Source organism: Pleurodeles waltl, chromosome 2_1 (genome assembly GCF_031143425.1).
Source record: "Pleurodeles waltl isolate 20211129_DDA chromosome 2_1, aPleWal1.hap1.20221129, whole genome shotgun sequence".
Lineage (NCBI taxonomy): Eukaryota > Metazoa > Chordata > Amphibia > Caudata > Salamandridae > Pleurodeles > Pleurodeles waltl.
The window spans coordinates 779,829,821-779,849,278 of NC_090438.1; the positions used below are offsets into that span (position 1 = coordinate 779,829,821).

Sequence of the window (19,458 nt, forward strand, 5' to 3'; positions counted from 1 at the left end):
AGAAACATGCACATTGGACTTGTAATATTTATCAGTTAATCTACTTTACATTTTATATTTTAGAACATCATAAAATGTCATTTGTGCTGTAATCTTTGCTGTAGCACTCCTGCAGAAAGCAATCATAACTTTTATTTCTCTTGACAGGTGTCTAGAAAAAGAGGTCTTTTGTCTGAGGCAATGCAAGAGAATGCTGACCAAAGGTAGGACGTGCTGGAATTTGCCTTTCATCATACACATCCTTGTTAATTATGCAAATCATATTAATTCCACATCACAGCATATTGGCTCTTCTTGCTTTGCACATCCCAGGTGATCTTGTTACAAATATTCCAAACTGCATCATCTGTGTCTCAAACTGATCAGTCATTGTACATTACAAGTAACATGAACCTGCCATACTTGGTGGAAAATAAATAATTAATAAATAACCTAACATGCTAGCAGCATCACAACTCTGGTGCCTCACATGCCTAACCAAGTACTGTTTAGTCTTTCATATAAAATACTACTGCCTTATGGTGCTCTCCTAGTCTCAGTGTATATCCTACCTCCTATGGGAGGAACACAAAATAGATTGTAAAAGCAATCAAAACAGTTTTATCCTGCTGGTAACTCTGATACATGTGCCATATGGGGCAGAGGTGCCTCACCAAATATGGATGTACTTGTCAGCTTTTTTTTTTTTAAATCATTAATGTGGCCTGGAACATGCTGATCTTGGCTTGTGATTCCATATCAAGAGGCCCTTGAGCATGCCTGTCTCGTTTTCAAATTGTATCTTTTCTGCTTTCGTCTGCTGTAGCTCTGGGACTAGATGTGTATTATGTTTTATGATTGTCTTTTCATAAAACTCACCAAATTCACCAAAACGTTTCTTTGCATTAGACAGGCAGAGATACTTTGTGCAGGACTACACATAGGCCATTCCTCTAGTAAGGCGCTACCGGTACAGAAAACAACTTGCACCCTGCCACACACATTAAACCTAAAAATGATTAGTACAAGTTGACAGTGGCATAAAAATGCACCACACGTGGATTGAACAGACCATATATTGCACCTGAAATGAGAATGCAGTGTGTACTAGGTAGTTAATACAAGCCTGTAACGTAAAACCCCAAAAGTGGACCCCTGATATGGTATATAGTATTATAGGTATCTTCAGGTCTAATATAACACCAAGAACTTGTTCACTTTTATAGCATCCTTCACTACTTTTTCTCAAAGGATGAGTTCCATGGAATACTTATCCATGGAACTCTTTTCCCAAGTGTTATGTTAGTTTTTGGCTGTATTTAGTAGGAGTCATTTTGATTTCATGCATGTTTGTTTGGGTGACTGAACACTTTTTTAATGGCGTGCATGTTTACCCACAGGCAGTTTTAAGTAGCTAACCCAACTATGATGCATGCGTTCTTCTTTCCCACTGTTTAAACAAGATCCTTCAATAACCATCTGCTGTGCCTGCAGAGCACCAGCAACCCCATACTCTTGTGACATTGACCTACAGTTTGAGGCCCAGAAGCAAGAATGCAAGTAAAGCAACTTAAAATTTGAGCGTGGTACCAAGCACTTTTTCTTCCAATGTGAAAACAGGACACGTTTCAAGTATTCCCCCCAACACACACACCCATCCCCTTATGTCAAGATGCCACCCTCACAGCCCAGATGCATACTTTGCCCAGAAAAGGCACCAGATCACACATTAACCCCCTCCCCAGACATTGGTTTTATTCTAGTGTCATCCGCGTCTTAAAGTGTGCTTGTTGTCTTGGTGCTATCATTCTGGCTTCTCATTGCACTGATGGATCAGTTTGTATGATTGTGATGCACCGATGAAACATAGCATGTTTGACACCCTTTCTGCTACAAAAACCCATTGACTTGAGGACTCTGCCCTGCGAAGTGCAGCTAGCGTATCCTGCTATGGCACTTTAGGAGAGTCTCAACCAGGCATGGCATGCCCTCTTTCAAAATCCTCCTCAGCTTTCAAATTCCAGTCCTGTTTGTACAGGAGGTTTTGAGAGACCCACCATGAAGTCCAAGAACTTGAAGCCTCGGAGCAGCAAGCAGGCGGCGATGGTCTGTCTACTGCCTCTTACTGTCACAAACCTCTACATTATGTGGTACACATAAGTGGTTACTAGCATCAGCCAGACTTCATCCAGTAAGCCAGTCCTTTTGGGCTGTGACAGTCTGATATACTCACAAGAACTGATCATGTTACCCTGCAATCCTCTCTTATGCCTGAGCCCCCATATTTCATACTTAATTATTTTTTTTGTAATTTAATAGCTAGAATCCTCTATCTTGAAACACCAGTGCAGAGGCTTCCACTGGAGATATTGTAAGTAAAATTATCTTTTTGGTTAAAATAAATGTAACCATAAAATTGACCATTGGCACATATGCCTCTCCTCAAGCGGACACAATTTTTGCTTTCAGCAGCTGGAACCTACTCATCCTGGTCAAACACTGCAACAATTCTTCCCTCTCCTTTTACAGGATATGTGGAAATATAAAGATTGCCGGCATCTGTAGTCTCCCGTGCTATCCTGATTCTGCTGCCTCAAGTTGCTCCCCCTTTGCTTTAAGGTCCCAAAAGGATGGGCAGTCTCCGTTTTTCTTAATCAGTGGAACTTCAGTACCACAGATAGTCAGCAGGATTACATCCTTCCCATTTCGTTCACTCCAGAACATATGACATCAGTCAGTAAGTGCAACCCAGCAACAGCTCGGATCTGGAGACAGAAGTCCTGGTGTGGCTTCAGAATGGCAACATAGAATTGTGCGCTCAGAGGAGAGGGGCTCTGAATTGTTTTTTTTCCCCTAATTCTTTGTCCCTCTAGAAGGATGTTAGCTTATGCCCATCTGGCCTTCAAAGTTTTAAAACTTGTGTGTTCTCATCCGCTGATCGTCCTAGCTCCTAGGTTTTATCTGTGCTTCACAGTGAGGTTCTCAATGGTAGCCATTTGCAGAAGTACATTTTGATCTTATGCTCTTAGGACCACACCACAAATCTTCACCAATGTGCTGGCTGTGTTGGCAGCCTCCCTCAGAACGTCAGTAGTAAATGTATTTCCATAATTCCACTGATTTTGGACTATCTGGGGCACACCTAGTCATCCGCTGGGGTTCTCAATCAACAAACCCTGCTCTGAGGGTAGCCTTCATTGAATTTAAATACAATGTGAATTAATACTTTCCCTCAGTCGGTATTGGACATTTGGACACATTCAGGTTTTGAGAGTTCTCTGCCTTTCAACCTTATGCATTACTATGGTGCCACTCGCTCAGTGGCGAATTAGATATTTCCAGTTAGGTCTTTAATTATAGTGTTATCAGCATCTGTAGAACCTTTCTCTTACCAAGAAGGGCTTCTCTTCGGGCCTTGCAAACTTCGATTGGTGGATATTGTCTTGCAACCTTACAATGGGTCATTCCTTCTGTCCTCCACAATCTCGGGCACCTGTCAGCAAGACGTGTGTTGCAACACAGTTGCAGATTTGTTCTGTGCTAGTTGAATCATGTCTACCAGTGCCACCAATATTTGATTTGATTATTCATTCCATTTAGGTCAGTACCTTATTTTATATCATGCCTTTCATTCCCGTTTAGAATTAGGCACATTCTTAGCCCCAACCAGACAGTGACAGTTTCTCGGTGAATGCCATGTTCTGCTTGCCTTTCTTCTGGCCTGTTCTGAGTACAGGTGCCGGATTAGTTTCTGCCACTTAACTCTTTCTTCAAGGCCTATTACATGCCCATTGCATTGATTATAATCTTTCCTGTTGCAAGACCTTTTTCCGTGACCCCTGAACTTCATGCTTAATGTCCGCCAGTAAGTCCAAACAGAACAAAGTAAAATGGGACTTGTCCTAATCCTGCCACTGATTCCAAAGAGAAGGCATGAGGGCGTCACATTCCTCACCCACCCCACATTTGGCAATGATCCTGATGTTTCAGACTTGATCCTGGATCAGGGTTAGAATGCCTCAGATGCTTTTTGGCCTCTTGACCTCCTGCATTTTCATCAGCTATACAAGATAGCATTTACGGCCTCTGGAATGGAGTTTGAAGTTCCAGTGGACCCAGTATCAAGGCAATCTGACAATACCAGCCAGGTCTTGGTGAAGATTGCTCAAGGTATTCAGTGGTGGCTGATCAAATGCAGTTGGTCCAGCGCCAGGCCCTTTGCCCAGCCTGCTTGGCTGAGGGAGTTTATCTGTGGACAGAGGAAATCAGGGGATTCTGGTCTCCATCTTTCAACTGGAGTTGGGGGCCATTCGCCTGGTTCTGAAGACCTTCCTGACATCCATTGAAGGGAGGCTGTGAAGGTTCTCACAAAACACATCACAGCCATGTGCTACTGCAACAAGACAGGTAAAATGGGATTCTATGTCAGGAAGCGCTGAGTCTCTGGAAGTAGTTGGAGCATCAAGGGAATTATTATTGATCTCACACCACCTAGCAGGATCCCTGAATACCACAGCGGGCGAATTGAGTAGGTGGCGCCTGGTGGATCTCAAGTAAGGTTTACATCATGAGGAGGCACAGGACATCTTCCAATATCGGGGCGAACCAAAGCAAGATCTTTTCGCTGCCATCAAATGTGCATTGTAGAAAGTTTGCGTGTTGGAGTTTCTGCAAGAATACTCATTACAAGATGCATTCCAGCTGGAATGGAACACAGGACTTCTGTACACATTCCGGTCCCTCCTGGGTGAGTTTGAAAAAGATTAGAAATAACCTAGACCAAGTCATCCTAGTGACTTGTGATTGGTCCAGGAGAATGTGGTACCCTTATCTTCTGGGCATGAGCATCTGTCCCCTGATCAGGCTGCTACTACACGAGAACGTCTGGTCACATCACGCCAGGGTCCTCCACTTGTATCTGTAATCTACACCTACATGCACAGAGACTGAGCAGCGACATCTGACTGCATTTGGTCTGCTGCCTGCAATAGTGGATATTATCCTTGCAGTCAGGCACCCTTCCACAACATCAATTTATGCTGGAACAAACTTGTGGTATGGTGTGGCATTGTGACTGACCTCTTACAAGTAAAGCTGTCACCCATAATTTTGTTTGGTCGTAGCCTACCAGACAGCACAACTGTCTGATTGTGAAACGATTTCCTGTGGACATTCTTTGTCTCTTCTGTGGAGCACAGCCTGTTTAGTATTGCTCCTTGTATTCTCCCATGAGTGCTTGCTGTCTGTAAAAAGGCCTTAACATTTTGGTTTCATCTTGTCACATTTGCTGTGCATTTAAGAGGTAAAATATCAGGCGCTGTTTTCGGAGGGAGCTTAGTGTTGACTTTTCTTTTGCTGACCTGAGAAGATGTGTGACAATCTTGTCAGATAGGGGTGGGAAAGGTAAGGTTTTTTCCCAACACACAACAGATTTAAAGCTCTGTAAATGAACTGAGAATATTTCAGAATATATCAGATTTGGAAAAGCACAAATGAAGAACTTTTTTTGTAATTCTGAAATGTAATGAAAACAAATATATTAAATCAATCAAAACAATGAGTACACTAGGTGATGCCATTTCTACCCATTGTTTGGGCACTGTATAGTTTCAAGTAAATCTTATTTGTGCAATTTGTAATGGTCATTTCAATCGGAAATGTGTTGTCTGTAATGGCAATGCACTGCCGCACTATGCATGCTCCACTCTAGGCCACTCCACTACACTGCAGTCCCCTCTGTGCCAATTGAAACCACTCGGCTCCCATCCTCTCCACTCCTGTCGATCCCCCTCCACTCTGTGCCCCTCCCCATCCACTCTTCGGTTTGCCACAACATTACTTTTCAGCCATGCTAGTGTTCAACATGGCTAAAACACATTTTTAAAAAATCCATAGCCCTTTCAGAGGCGAGACCTATTGGCTTTGCCAATGCTTTTGTTTTTTCTTTGTTCCAGCAAGGCCTTGCAGTGGGCACTATAGACGGTTCTATGTCAGCCCTTTGGTCTGTTTGCTGAACTGTCTTTTTTTTTTTTTTTTTTTTTTTTTTTTTTTTTAAATCACCCATTCTATTACAGATTTAACAAAGGGGACCTTCCTCTCGGCCGAGATAGAGAGTGACTGACAGCAGAGTACTGGGCCGGCAGGAGCTTTAGGGACCGCCTCCTCAAAGCTTTGGCATTCATGATCCGGCACTCTGAGCATGACTTCAGGTTGTGGTCACACTCCAAACACCACAAGCACAGGAAGTGCTGATTTGTCATGGACATTGCCCAATAACTATTTCCTCAGGGCTTGATCCCAGTCTTATTAGAAGACATCTTCGATGCACTAGGAGTATAGACAGTCAAAAAATCACCAGCAAGAGTAAAATAAAAAAAAATACAAAACTGTAAAAAAAAAAACAACTGAGGAGTAGTTCTTAGGATGAGCGCTGTCTGTTGCAGAAAGGAAAGAACTGACGTCTGCACGTCAGGGGTACTGCTTGAGAGATCTCCGGATCCAGACTGATGCCTGGTAAGGAATCTGCAACTAGACTGTATCTACCAGATAAGGCGGTACCAAAGGTAAGTAACTTGCTCTCCCCCCCCCCCCCAGACTGCAGTCATTTCCCCTAATTGACAAAACCTTTAACACCCTCTAAGTTGCTAGTAAATGCCCCCCCTTCTAGTAACTAGGGTCTGGGGTACTAAAGAGGGTCCCTAAGGGTTGTAGCACAAATTGTGCCACCTTAAGGGACCCCTCACCAAACACATGGTTGGCTGCCATTGAGTGTCTTGGTGGGGGCCGAAGTGAAGACAACATGGCACACAGCCTGTGTGCCATGTCCCCTAGAACTGCCTGCAATATATGTAAGTCACCCCTCGGGCAGGCCTTACAGCCCTAAGGCAGGGTGCATCATATTGCATGTGAGGGCATATATTCAGGAGCAGCTATGCCCCTGTTGTCTTTGTCGATTCTCAGACATAGTGACCAGGAAAGTCATTTTAAATACATGGTCTGGACACTGGTCACTAGGAGTACCCCAGTTACATGATGGCTTCACTGAAGGTAGGGATGTTTGCTATCAAATATCTTGAATTGGTGAACCCACAGATTCCAGTGGTGGATTCACCAATACATGCACTCAGACGGCACCTTGGAAGGAGCCTCCTGAAAACCTTCCAGCTGCTAGTGTGTCAACTGACTGGTCCTGAGCCGTTCAGGCTCGTTTCTGACACAATCCTCCTTACACCCTCTTCCCCCTGCTCCCCCTCCCCGTGCAAGAAAACAATCTGCACTGTGTGGGGATTTTGATAGCTCCAGGCAAGATGGACATTCCAGGGCTGGAAGCTTCAAAGGCCTACCTGCCTTTGTAATGTGACCCAGGTCTCTACAAATGGCAGAGATTACCAACCCCCTGTCCTGACCCAACTTTTGACTGCAAGGCAGGTGGCAGTTTAGGAGGTGTGCCAACTTCATACCAGTCCCATCCCTAAGGTGGACGAGCTGAAGTGGACACCACTTTTTAAATTCCTACTTCTTAGTTTGGAAGGAATTAGGTCACTAGGGTCAGGGTTATGTCTGCTTCCAAAGGAAGTTGTCATAGAAGGGATGTAGTCACCCTAGAGGTGGGCAACCCATTGGCTGCCACCTTGCACTCCCTGTAACACCCCTAAATAGAGGACTTAGATGGCACTTCTGAACCCCAGAACTCCGATTCTGACGACCTAAGAAAAAAAGGACAGAGATACACCCGCAGAAGAGCAGAAAGTAGCAGTTGTCATGGTACCAACCCCACTGGCTGTCTGCACTCCTCTTGACCACAAGACGCCTCGTCCAGCAACTAAACCTCCAGAAACCTGGGAGGACTGCCTGCCTTTGAAAAAGACTCAAGCCTCCAATGAGCAGCGGATATGCCTTCCAATCTTCTCTACGGAAAGAACTGTGCAGCACCTGTAACTGCAAAGACCCGACACCTGACGTCACCACTGCACCCACCGTCACCGACCCGAGTGGGAGTGGTCCTCCAGTGCCAGTTAGGTCCCCCCACTGTCCACAGTCTGAGTCTTTTGTGGTTTCACCTCTCCTGGACTCCCCGAAGTGACATGCAGCCTCTGAGGCGAGAGAAACCTGACAACTAAAGCAATCACTGCAGCCACCGGCCTGAGTTGAAGTGGACCTTTGGTATCAACAATGTCCTCAAGCTCTCCTGAGCTTGCGACCACTGTGGTTGTACCCCTCCTGGACTCCACAACGATGCCTGCAGCCTCAGACCAAAGGACCTGAATCCCTCCCGCCTCCCAAAAAAAAAAAACGGGAGTCCTCCTGGACAAAAAACCCGATGCCAAAGGACAGCCCTGCATGCATCGACCCTGAGCCATTGTGAAGAGTACCAAAGGTTCACCTAAGTTGCCAAGCCCCCACTAAAGTTTGAAACTTATGGTTAGTTGTCCCCGAATGGCCCCCCCAGCCAGAACCTGCAGCCTAAATCCACTGGGACCAACCCCTTTTGAAACACATTGGTCACTCAATGCCGTACTACACCTCTGCATCTGGCTGCCAAGACTGACCTGTTGGTGTGGTCCTGACCCTTGTCTAGTTCTCACCTTAAGTCTACAGGATTGGTCCCGTGAGTGGACATAAAGTGCTTGTTTGCCGAATGTGTTTTCCTTCCATAGGTTAACATTGAAGAACTCTGAGATTGCACTGTTGATCTTTGCAAGTGACAAGTATTTATGCTTAAAAACTTACTTATACCAAAGTTCTAGGGTTTAAAGTATATATAAAAAGAAGTATCTAATAGAGACTTCTAGTTGCAGATTCCTTACCTTGAAATTTTCCCCCAGACGTCAGACTGGATCTGGAGATTTTTTCTTTGAGTAATACCCTTGCTTGTCGGTAGGTGGCATCAGTCTACTCTGTGAGCGTCGGCATTGTAGTCGCTGTGATTACGTCCGGTGTAGTACATAGATGCCATCTCAGCGCAGTGACGTCAGTTTCTTTTCAAGCGCTGATCTGGAGAGAGCTACCTGGCCTCTTTTTGACCGACTTCAACCCTTCTGTTGAGTTTTTTTGGTGAGTTTTTCAGTTCGTCGGGGTTGCCTCCAACCGTGCGTGGACTGTCACTGCATGATGTCAGTGACCGATCCACATCGGGTCTGTTTGTGGTGCCTGGAACACGACCACAACTCAAAGTGGTTCTCCGAGTGCCGGGCCATGCACCCAAAGGCCTAGAAGGAGCGGTCCCTCAATCTTATTGTGGCCCTGTGCTCGACTCCGTGCAGGTCCCAGTATCGCACGAGGGAAGCACTTGAGACTACTCACAGAGCCACCACCATTCTTCTTCCTTGAAGTCTTCTGGACAAGGTAAGAAGAAGTTTAAGAGATCCTGTCACCCTTCAACTTCACGCTGTTGCTTGGCTGATGTGACGTGGGAGAAGTTTGACGCTCGTGGCCTTGGTCTTCAGAGCCTGCTTTTGGGTCTGCTCCATGCTTCCATGAGTTGCCGTGAGCTGGAGCGACCCCTGCCCAATTGAAAGAGTTTTATGAGGCCTTGCGCCTCTTTTTTTGTGCAGGCCGACTCCAATATGACGCCTTCAGGCCCAAGGGGTTCGATCGTGTGAGGCAGGAGGGCTTTCAGTTTCTGCGCCGGCTTTTTCGGCCACCAAGGTCCCCTCCGGATTTGCTCTTGGGTCCGCATCATCATCAGTCGTACCATTGAAACCTTCTCCGGTGCCAGTTCGATTGTCCGCTCCTGACGTCGAGATGCCCACCATCAACGTCGACCCTATCCTTTTCCCAGGCGACTGAGTTGGAAGAGTGTCGGCCAACGCAGCCTCTGTCTTCGATTGGGCCTGTTCACCCCTGGCTTGATTCTGTTCCTTTTCCTGATGGGTACAAATTCGGGGAAGGATTGGAAGGGTCCCTGGACCCTTAAGAATACCCGGATGACCCTAATTTGGACTGGGCACAGGAGTTGGACAAGGCCAGTTGCCACAACACTTCTGCAGATGCTGGCAAGCGGTCTCCTACCATGGCTACGGTGGAGGGAGCAACTTATTCTATGGTAGTCAGTGGGGTGGCTGAGGTCCTCAGCCATGAGCTGCCTACTGGTCAGGTCGAATCTGCTGACGGAGGTGCTTCAGCCAGGGGCTTCCACATCAGCACCCCTTTTGTCATTCAATGAAGCCCTGACCAATGTCCTAGTGGGTACTTGGTCCAGACCCAGCACAGGGGCTCCCGTGAACACGACTATCGCACACTGCCATCAGCCCACACTGAACGACCCTAAATTCCTGTCCCAACACCCCATGCCTGAGAGCCTTGTCATCCAGGCATCCTCTTCCTCGGGCGCATTCCTTTACGCACCCCCGGATAGGGAATCAAAAAGGCTGGAACAATTTGGTACGAAGAAGTTTTCTTCCTACAGTCTCGCTCTGCAATCCGTGAACACCGCATGCCTTTTGAGCCGCTATACCCACTCTCTGTGGGATACAGTCGCGCAGGTTCTACCACAAATACCAGAGGCGGCCCGTGCTATATTCTCCCAAGCTGTCACCGATGGGAGAGATGCAGCAAAGTTCACGATCAGATGTGGGTTGGTCACGACTGACTCTCTAGGTAGATCGGTTGCGACGACTGTGGCCTTGAGGCACTACGTCTGGTTGGGTACATCGGTTTTTTCGGGGGCTGTCCAACAGACTGTTATGGACGTGCCCTTTGATGGCTCCCATCTCTTTGGAGACAAGGAGGACTCTGCTTTGGAGAGATTTAAGGTCTCCCGGGCTACAGCGCAGTCCCTCGGCCTTTCCACTTCCTCTCGCCCCCCAACAGTCAGCCTTAGTCCCTTTTGTGGCCACGGAAGGGGCTCCCTGTCACACCCCCCACCCACCCACTGTTTCACCTATGCTGTTCAGCCGCTGCTTAGCTGGGGACACGGAATCCCACATGGGTGTGGGGCAGGGAACCAGAGGTCTGCCGAGTCCACCCCTGCCCCCTCTACAGCCTCCAGAACCTCCTAGTCCGTCTCCTCACTCCAGTCCAGTTGGCGGCAGGATTCGCCATCACCTGCCCCACCGGGAATCCATCTTTCCCGCTTACGAATCCGCATTGGGTCAACGGCAGATCCCTCTCCCTTCACCAGCCAGATCTATCCATAGTGACAGATGTGTGTCTTCTGGGATGTGGCAGCCACATGGGAGAGGTGGAGATCAGAGGCCTCTGGTCTCTGGCAGTCTGGGCTCCATATCAATTTTCTGGAGGTCTGGGCGATCATGCTTGCGTTGAAAGCATGGCTTCCCTCTCTCAAAGGGAAAACAGTGCAAGTGTTCACGGACAACACTACTGCCATGTGGTACTGCAACACACTGGGCAGACTAGGGTCCTGGACCCTTTGTTAGGAGGCACTACGCCTCTGGACATGGCTCGAACATCAGGATATTACCCTGGTGGTTCACCATCTGGCGGGAGCTCTGAACGCCAGAGCAGACTAACTCAGCTGTCAATGCATAGGCGATCACGAATGGTGTCTCCATCCAGAGGTGGCGCAAGGACTCTTTCAGCAATGGGTAGAGCCTTGGTTAGGTCTGTTCGCCTCCGCAGAGAAAGAAAGGTCAGCTGTTTTGTGCATTGGAGTTTCCAAGGCGGCACTCGCACAGAGATGCTTTTTGTCTTGAGTAGAACTCCAGCATCCTTTACACCTATGCTACTTCTGCCCAGAGTTCTCAAGAAGATTAGGAACGACTGAGCCCAAGTTATCTTGTTACGGAGAGTTTGGTATCCCGAACTATTGAGCATGGCCACGAATCCTCCACTCAGACTCTCTCTTCTGGAGAATCTTTTGTAGCAGCAGGGGACGGTTCTCCACCTGAACCTGTCCAATTTCTGCCTTCGTACGTGGAGTTTGAGTGGCAACGGTTGACAACTTTTGATCTTCCACCCGAAGTCTGTGACGTTATCTTTGTTATCCTCCACCAAAACGGTATACGCCTGTCATTGGCATAATTTGTGGCATGGTGTACCAACAAATCTGTTGATTCCCTCTTTGCTCATCTTTGAGGTTCTTCTGCTCATTCTTTCTGTAGCACAGCTGGGCTCTGCTTTGGGCACCCTAAAGGGTATTTATTAGCTATTTCGGCCTTTTTTCAGTTTCCTGATCAACCTTCACTCTTTGTCTCCTATTGTCAATCGCTTCCTTGAAGGTATCACCCATTTGTTTCCTCCCACTCCATTTATCATGCCTCAATGGGACCTCAGTCTTGTCCTTACTTTCTTAATGTGTACTCCATTCGAGCCGATGCATAATTGTCCATTACGGCTCCTTACTTTCAAGACTGTTTTTCTTGTTGCCATCACTTCTGCTCGCATCTTCCCTTGCCTCTGCAAAACAATTAGGTATCCTCTGGACTCTCTCTGCATGATGTACTATTTTAGTACAGCATATAGTGAGCTAGCTGCCTACACAGTGCAACTGCCCTACGCCACCTTTCCCCAGCAGGTTGTTGTGGAGGACTCAAACGCCATTCTTGCCAAAGTTATGACTCCATTCCATGTTTGGCAGTGCATCCCTCTCTTCTCTGTTCATTACCCCACTCTCCTCTAGACGAGAGACTCCATTGGATGGACCCCACAAGGGCTTTAGTGTTTTACATTGATCGTGCCAAGGAACATCATCTGGATGATGGAATTTATGTGGGATTCTCTGGTGCGAAGAACAGGAAGGCTGTGCAGAAGACGACCCTGTCCAGGTGGATATTCCTCTGCATTGAGACCTGCCACACACTGGCCAAGAAGCAGCCTCCGGAAGGTCTGGAAGCCCATTCCACCAGTGATGGATTATATCTTATCCTTAAGAAATCTGATATATATTTTTTTTAATCTAAGCAGGTGTGTAAACATTGACTGAGCAGTTAATTTGGTGCGGCAGTGAGTAAGCTCGCCCAACAGCAAAATAGTGTTGCACTTACCTGATTTTCTGTAGGACACAACAGACCAGAAATATTCCAGTGGTTGTAAATTGCCAGTAGAACCCACCAGGAGAGCCAACCCTAAAAGCCTATATTTGCATTAATAACTCTTAGAGAATAAATTACATTCCAAGGTTAAACTCACAGAATATGCTGTTTTAAGTTCTTTAGCTTAAACATGACTTTTTTTACTTGCAGTTTTTCTTATCCAAAGTCCAGCACTCCATCAGCAAATGGACTTTCTTCAGGTGGTGGCAAGATGAGACGGGAAAGAGGTGCACACTATACCAAGTGTGTACAAGATGGAGAGGTAAGACGATGCATGTTTGAATGTGAATGTTTGCAAGGCTCTTTCTAAGGATTTGTCTGATGTTTATTAAAGCCAGGCCCATTACAAAATCACAGATTGTAATAATGGTTTTGTAAGAAGCCACTGATATCCACTGACATCCTTCTAGAAATATTTGTGATATTTCTTCACATAATCATGTCCTCCAATATCAATTTTGATTCTGCAGATTAAGATCCTTTTGTTATGTATGGCAAAGGTTCATATGAATTCAGGTGTGATCCTGGACATTGACTCCCTAAGTTGCTGCTATAGAATAATAACCTTTATATTTTTTATATAACTTGACAAAATGTGAGACTATGGAAAACTTATGTTGTCCGATTATTAGGACAAAGGAGTCTATTGAAATTGTGTGTTGTCAAGTTAATTATTTGACATTTTCTCTGTGTTCTTGTCGATAGTGGGTTTAAGGAAATGCCTCTCTTTATATGGTCACCCCCACCTTTTTGGACTGATGCTGCAGGTCTTTTGAAGCCTGCTTTGCCAACCTCTTAGCAGGATGCTGCAACAAGTCCACAATTGGGAACTCCATCTTCAAGTCCTCCTCCACTACTTGCACAGATGGGGCTTCCCAGAAATAGATCAGTTTGCAATTGTTGAAAAAGCCCCATGTTCAAACTTTGCCTCCAGGTTCTCACACCCGAAGTCCAGTGGTAATGCATTATTGTAAAGAAATGGCTCCCTGTTGCAGTTACCCCCCACTTTTTGCCTGATACTGATGCTGACTTGACTGAGAAGTGTGCTGGGACCCTGCTAACCAGGCCCCAGCACCAGTGTTCTTTCACCTAAAATGTACCATTGTCTCCACAATTGGCACAACTCTGGCACCCAGGTAAGTCCCTTGTAACTGGTACCCCTGTACCAAGGGCCCTGATGCCAGGGAAGGTCTCTAAGGGCTGCAGCATGTTTTATGCCACCCTGGGGACCCCTCACTCAGCACAGACACACTGCTTGCCAGCTTGTGTGTGCTGGTGGGGAGAAAATGACTAAGTCGACATGGCACTCCCCTCAGGGTGCCATGCCAGCCTCACACTGCCTGTGGCATAGGTAAGTCACCCATCTTGCAGGCCTTACAGCCCTAAGGCAGGGTGCACTATCCCACAGGTGAGGGCATAGGTGCATGAGCACTATGCCCCTACAGTGTCTAAGCAAAACCTTAGACATTGTAAGTGCAGGGTAGCCTTAAGAGTATATGGACTGGGAGTCTGTCAGAAACGAACTCCACAGCTCCATAATGGCTACACTGAATACTGGGAAGTTTGGTACCAAACTTCTCAGAATAATAAACCCACACTGATGCCAGTGTTGGATTTATTAAAAAATGCACACAGAGTGCATCTTAGAGATGCCCCCTGTATTTTACCCAATTGTTCAGTGCAGGACTGACTGGTCTCTGCCAGCCTGCTGCTGAGAGACGAGTTTCTGACCCCATGCGGTGAGAGCCTTTGTGCTCTCTGAGGACCGAAACAAAGCCTGCTCTGGGTGGAGGTGCTTCACACCTCCCCCCTGCAGGAGCTGTAACACCTAGCAGTGAGCTTCAAAGGCTCAATCTTCGTGTTACAATGCCCCAGGGCACTCCAGCTAGTGGAGATGCCCGCCCCCTGGACCCAGCCCCCACTTTTGGCGGCAAGTCCAGGAGAGATAATGAGAAAAACAAGGAGTCGTCACTGGCCAGTCAGGACAGCCCCTAAGGTGTCCTGAGCTGAGGTGACTCTGACTTTTAGAAATCCTCTGTAGGAAGTTGGCTCTGTATGTGCTATTTCAAAGTAAGGAATAGCATGCACAGAGTCCAAGGGTTCCCCTTAGAGGTAAAATAGTGGTAAAAATAGATAATACTAATGCTCTATTTTGTGGTAGTGTGGTCGAGCAGTAGGCTTATCCAAGGAGTAGTGTTAAGCATTTGTTGTACATACACATAGACAATAAATGAGGTACACACACTCAGAGACAAATCCAGCCAATAGGTTTTGTTATAGAAAAATATATTTTCTTAGTTTATTTTAAGAACCACTGGTTCAAATTTAACATGTAATATCTTGTTTGAAAGGTATTGCAGATAAGTACATTAGGAACTTTGAATCATTTCAATTGCATGTATACTTTTCAAGTTATTCACAAATAGCTACTTTAAAAGTGGACACTTAGTGCAATTTTCACAGTTCCTGGGGGAGGTAAGTTTTTGTTAGTTTTACCAGGTAAGTACGACACTTACAGGGTTCAGTTCTTGGTCCAAGGTAGCCCACCGTTGGGGGTTCAGAGCAACCCCAAAGTTACCACACCAGCAGCTCAGGGCCGGTCAGGTGCAGAGTTCAAAGTGGTGCCCAAAACGCATAGGCTAGAATGGAGAGAAGGGGGTGCCCCGGTTCCGGTCTGCTTGCACGTAAGTACCCGCGTCTTCGGAGGGCAGACCAGGGGGGTTTTGTAGGGCACCGGGGGGGACAAGCCCACACAGAAATTTCACCCTCAGCAGCGCGGGGGCGGCCGGGTGCAGTGTAGAAACAAGCGTCGGGTTTGCAATGTTAGTCTGAGAGATCAACGGATCTCTTCAGCGCTGCAGGCAGGCAAGGGGGGGCTTCCTCGGGGAAACCTCCACTTGGGCAAGGGAGAGGGACTCCTGGGGGTCACTTCTGCAGTGAAAGTCCGGTCCTTCAGGTCCTGGGGGCTGCGGGTGCAGGGTCTTTTCCAGGCGTCGGGACTTAGGTTTCAGAGAGTCGCGGTCAGGGGAAGCCTCGGGATTCCCTCTGCAGGCGGCGCTGTGGGGGCTCAGGGGGGACAGGTTTTGGTACTCACAATCGTAGAGTAGTCCGGGGGTCCTCCCTGAGGTGTTGGTTCTCCACCAGCCGAGTCGGGGTCGCCGGGTGCAGTGTTGCAAGTCTCACGCTTCTTGCGGGGAGTTGCAGGGTTCTTTAAAGCTGCTTCTTGAAACAAAGTTGCAGTCTTTTTGGAGCAGGTCCGCTGTCCTCGGGAGTTTCTTGTCGTCGTCGAAGCAGGGCAGTCCTCAGAGGATGCAGAGGTCGCTGGTCCCTTTGGAAGGCGTCGCTGGAGCAGAGTTCTTTGGAAGGCAGGAGACAGGCCGGTGAGTTTCTGGAGCCAAGGCAGTTGTTGTCTTCTGGTCTTCCTCTGCAGGGGTTTTCAGCTAGGCAGTCCTTCTTGTTGTTGTTGCAGGAATCTAATTTTCTAGGGTTCAGGGTAGCCCTTAAATACTAAATTTAAGGGCGTGTTTAGGTCTGGGGGGTTAGTAGCCAATGGCTACTAGCCCTGAGGGTGGGTACACCCTCTTTGTGCCTCCTCCCAAGGGGAGGGGGTCACAATCCTAACCCTATTGGGGGAATCCTCCATCTGCAAGATGGAGGATTTCTAAAAGTTAGAGTCACCTCAGCTCAGGACACCTTAGGGGCTGTCCTGACTGGCCAGTGACGACTCCTTGTTATTCTCATTATTTTCTCCGGCCTTGCCGCCAAAAGTGGGGGCCGGGCCGGAGGGGGCGGGCAACTCCACTAGCTGGAGTGTCCTGCGGTGCTGTGACAAAGGGGTGAGCCTTTGAGGCTCACCGCCAGGTGTTACAGCTCCTGTCTGGGGGAGGTGTTAGCATCTCCACCCAGTGCAGGCTTTGTTACTGGCCTCAGAGTGACAAAGGCACTCTCCCCATGGGGCCAGCAACATGTCTCTAGTGTGGCAGGCTGCTGGAACTAGTCAGCCTACACAGATAGTCGGTTAAGTTTCAGGGGGCACCTCTAAGGTGCCCTCTGGGGTGTATTTTGCAATAAAATGTACACTGGCATCAGTGTGCATTTATTGTGCTGAGAAGTTTGATACCAAACTTCCCAGTTTTCAGTGTAGCCATTATGGTGCTGTGGAGTTCGTGTTTGACAAACTCCCAGACCATATACTCTTATGGCTACCCTGCACTTACAATGTCTAAGGTTTTGTTTAGACACTGTAGGGGTACCATGCTCATGCACTGGTACCCTCACCTATGGTATAGTGCACCCTGCCTTAGGGCTGTAAGGCCTGCTAGAGGGGTGACTGACCTATACTTGCATAGGCAGTGAGAGGCTGGCATGGCACCCTGAGGGGAGTGCCATGTCGACTTACTCGTTTTGTCCTCACTAGCACACACAAGCTGGCAAGCAGTGGGTCTGTGCTGAGTGAGAGGTCTCTAGGGTGGCATAAGACATGCTGCAGCCCTTAGAGACCTTCCTTGGCATCAGGGCCCTTGGTACTAGAAGTACCAGTTACAAGGGACTTATCTGGATGCCAGGGTCTGCCAATTGTGGATACAAAAGTACAGGTTAGGGAAAGAACACTGGGGCTGGGGCCTGGTTAGCAGGCCTCAGCACACTTTCAATTGTAAACATAGCATCAGCAAAGGCAAAAAAGTCAGGGGGCAACCATGCCAAGGAGGCATTTCCTTACACAACCCCCCCCCCCCCCCAAACGAAAGAGGATGAGACTAACCTTTCCCAAGAGAGTCTTCATTTTCTAAGTGGAAGAACCTGGAAAGGCCATCTGCATTGGCATGGGCAGTCCCAGGTCTGTGTTCCACTATAAAGTCCATTCCCTGTAGGGAGATGGACCACCTCAACAGTTTAGGATTTTCACCTTTCATTTGCATCAGCCATTTGAGAGGTCTGTGGTCAGTTTGAACTAGGAAGTGAGTCCCAAAGAGGTATGGTCTCAGCTTCTTCAGGGACCAAACCACAGCAAAGGCCTCCCTCTCAATGGCACTCCAACGCTGCTCCCTGGGGAGTAACCTCCTGCTAATGAAAGCAACAGGCTGGTCAAGGCCATCATCATTTGTTTGGGACAAAACTGCCCCTATCCCATGTTCAGAGGCATCTGTCTGCACAATGAACTGCTTAGAATAATCTGGAGCTTTTAGAACTGGTGCTGAGCACATTGCTTGTTTCAGGGTGTCAAAGGCCTGTTGGCATTCCACAGTCCAGTTCACTTTCTTGGGCATTTTCTTGGAGGTGAGTTCAGTGAGGGCTGTCACAATGGATCCATATCCCTTCACAAACCTCCTGTAATACCCAGTCAAGCCAAGGAATGCCCTGACTTGAGTCTGGGTTTTTGGAGCTACCCAGTCCAGAATAGTCTGGATCTTGGGTTGGAGTGGCTGAACTTGGCCTCCACCTACAAGGTGGCCTAAGTAAACCACAGTTCCCTGCCCTATCTGGCATTTGGATGCCTTGATAGAGAGGCCTGCAGATTGCAGAGCCTTCAAAACCTTCTCCAGGTGGACCAGGTGATCCTGCCAGGTGGAGCTAAAGACAGCAATATCATCAAGATAAGCTGTGCTAAAGGACTCCAAGCCAGCAAGGACTTGATTCACCAACCTTTGGAAGGTGGCAGGGGCATTCTTTAAACCAAAGGGCATAACAGTAAACTGATAATGCCCATCAGGTGTGGAGAATGCTGTTTTCTCTTTTGCTCCAGGTGCCATTTTTATTTGCCAGTACCCTGCTGTCAAGTCAAAGGTACTTAAGAATTTGGCAGCACCTAATTTGTCTATTAGCTCATCAGCTCTAGGAATGGGATGATCATCTGTCTTGGTGACAGAGTTGAGACCTCTGTAGTCCACACAAAACCTCATCTCTCTCTTTCCTTCTTTGGTGTGAGGTTTGGGGACTAAGACCACTGGGCTAGCCCAGGGGCTGTCAGAGTGCTCAATTACTCCCAATTCCAGCATCTTGTGGACTTCCACCTTGATGCTTTCCTTAACATGGTCAGACTGTCTAAAGATTTTGTTTTTGACAGGCGTGCTGTCTCCTGTGTCCACATCATGGGTACACAGGTGTGTCTGACCAGGGGTTAAGGAGAAGAGTTCAGGAAACTGTTGTAGGACTCTCCTACAATCAGCTTGCTGTTGGCCAGAGAGGGTGTCTGAGTAGATCACTCCATCTACTGAGCCATCTTTTGGGTTTGATGACAGAAGATCAGGGAGAGGTTCACTCTCTGCCTCCTGATCCTCATCTGTTACCATCAACAGATTTACATCAGCCCTGTCATGGAAGAGCTTAAGGCGGTTCACATGGATCACCCTCTTGGGGCTCCTGCTTGTGCCCAGGTCCACCAGGTAGGTGACCTGACTCTTCCTTTCTAGCACTGGGTAAGGGCCACTCCATTTGTCCTGGAGTGCCCTGGGAGCCACAGGCTCCAGAACCCAGACTTTCTGCCCTG

At 47.6% G+C, this 19,458-nt stretch overlaps 1 protein-coding gene across 6 annotated transcripts in view; it reads left to right on the forward strand.

The window, feature by feature from the left end:
• Positions 1-19,458, forward strand: part of NUP153 (nucleoporin 153) — a 630,217-nt gene that overhangs the window by 375,363 nt on the left and 235,396 nt on the right. For all 6 annotated transcript variants that reach the window (XM_069218389.1, XM_069218381.1, XM_069218361.1 and 3 more), the window contains 2 exons: positions 148-203; positions 13,122-13,233. In XM_069218389.1, the coding sequence (XP_069074490.1) occupies positions 148-203; positions 13,122-13,233 (168 nt within the window). The remainder of the gene's footprint in view (positions 1-147; positions 204-13,121; positions 13,234-19,458) is intronic.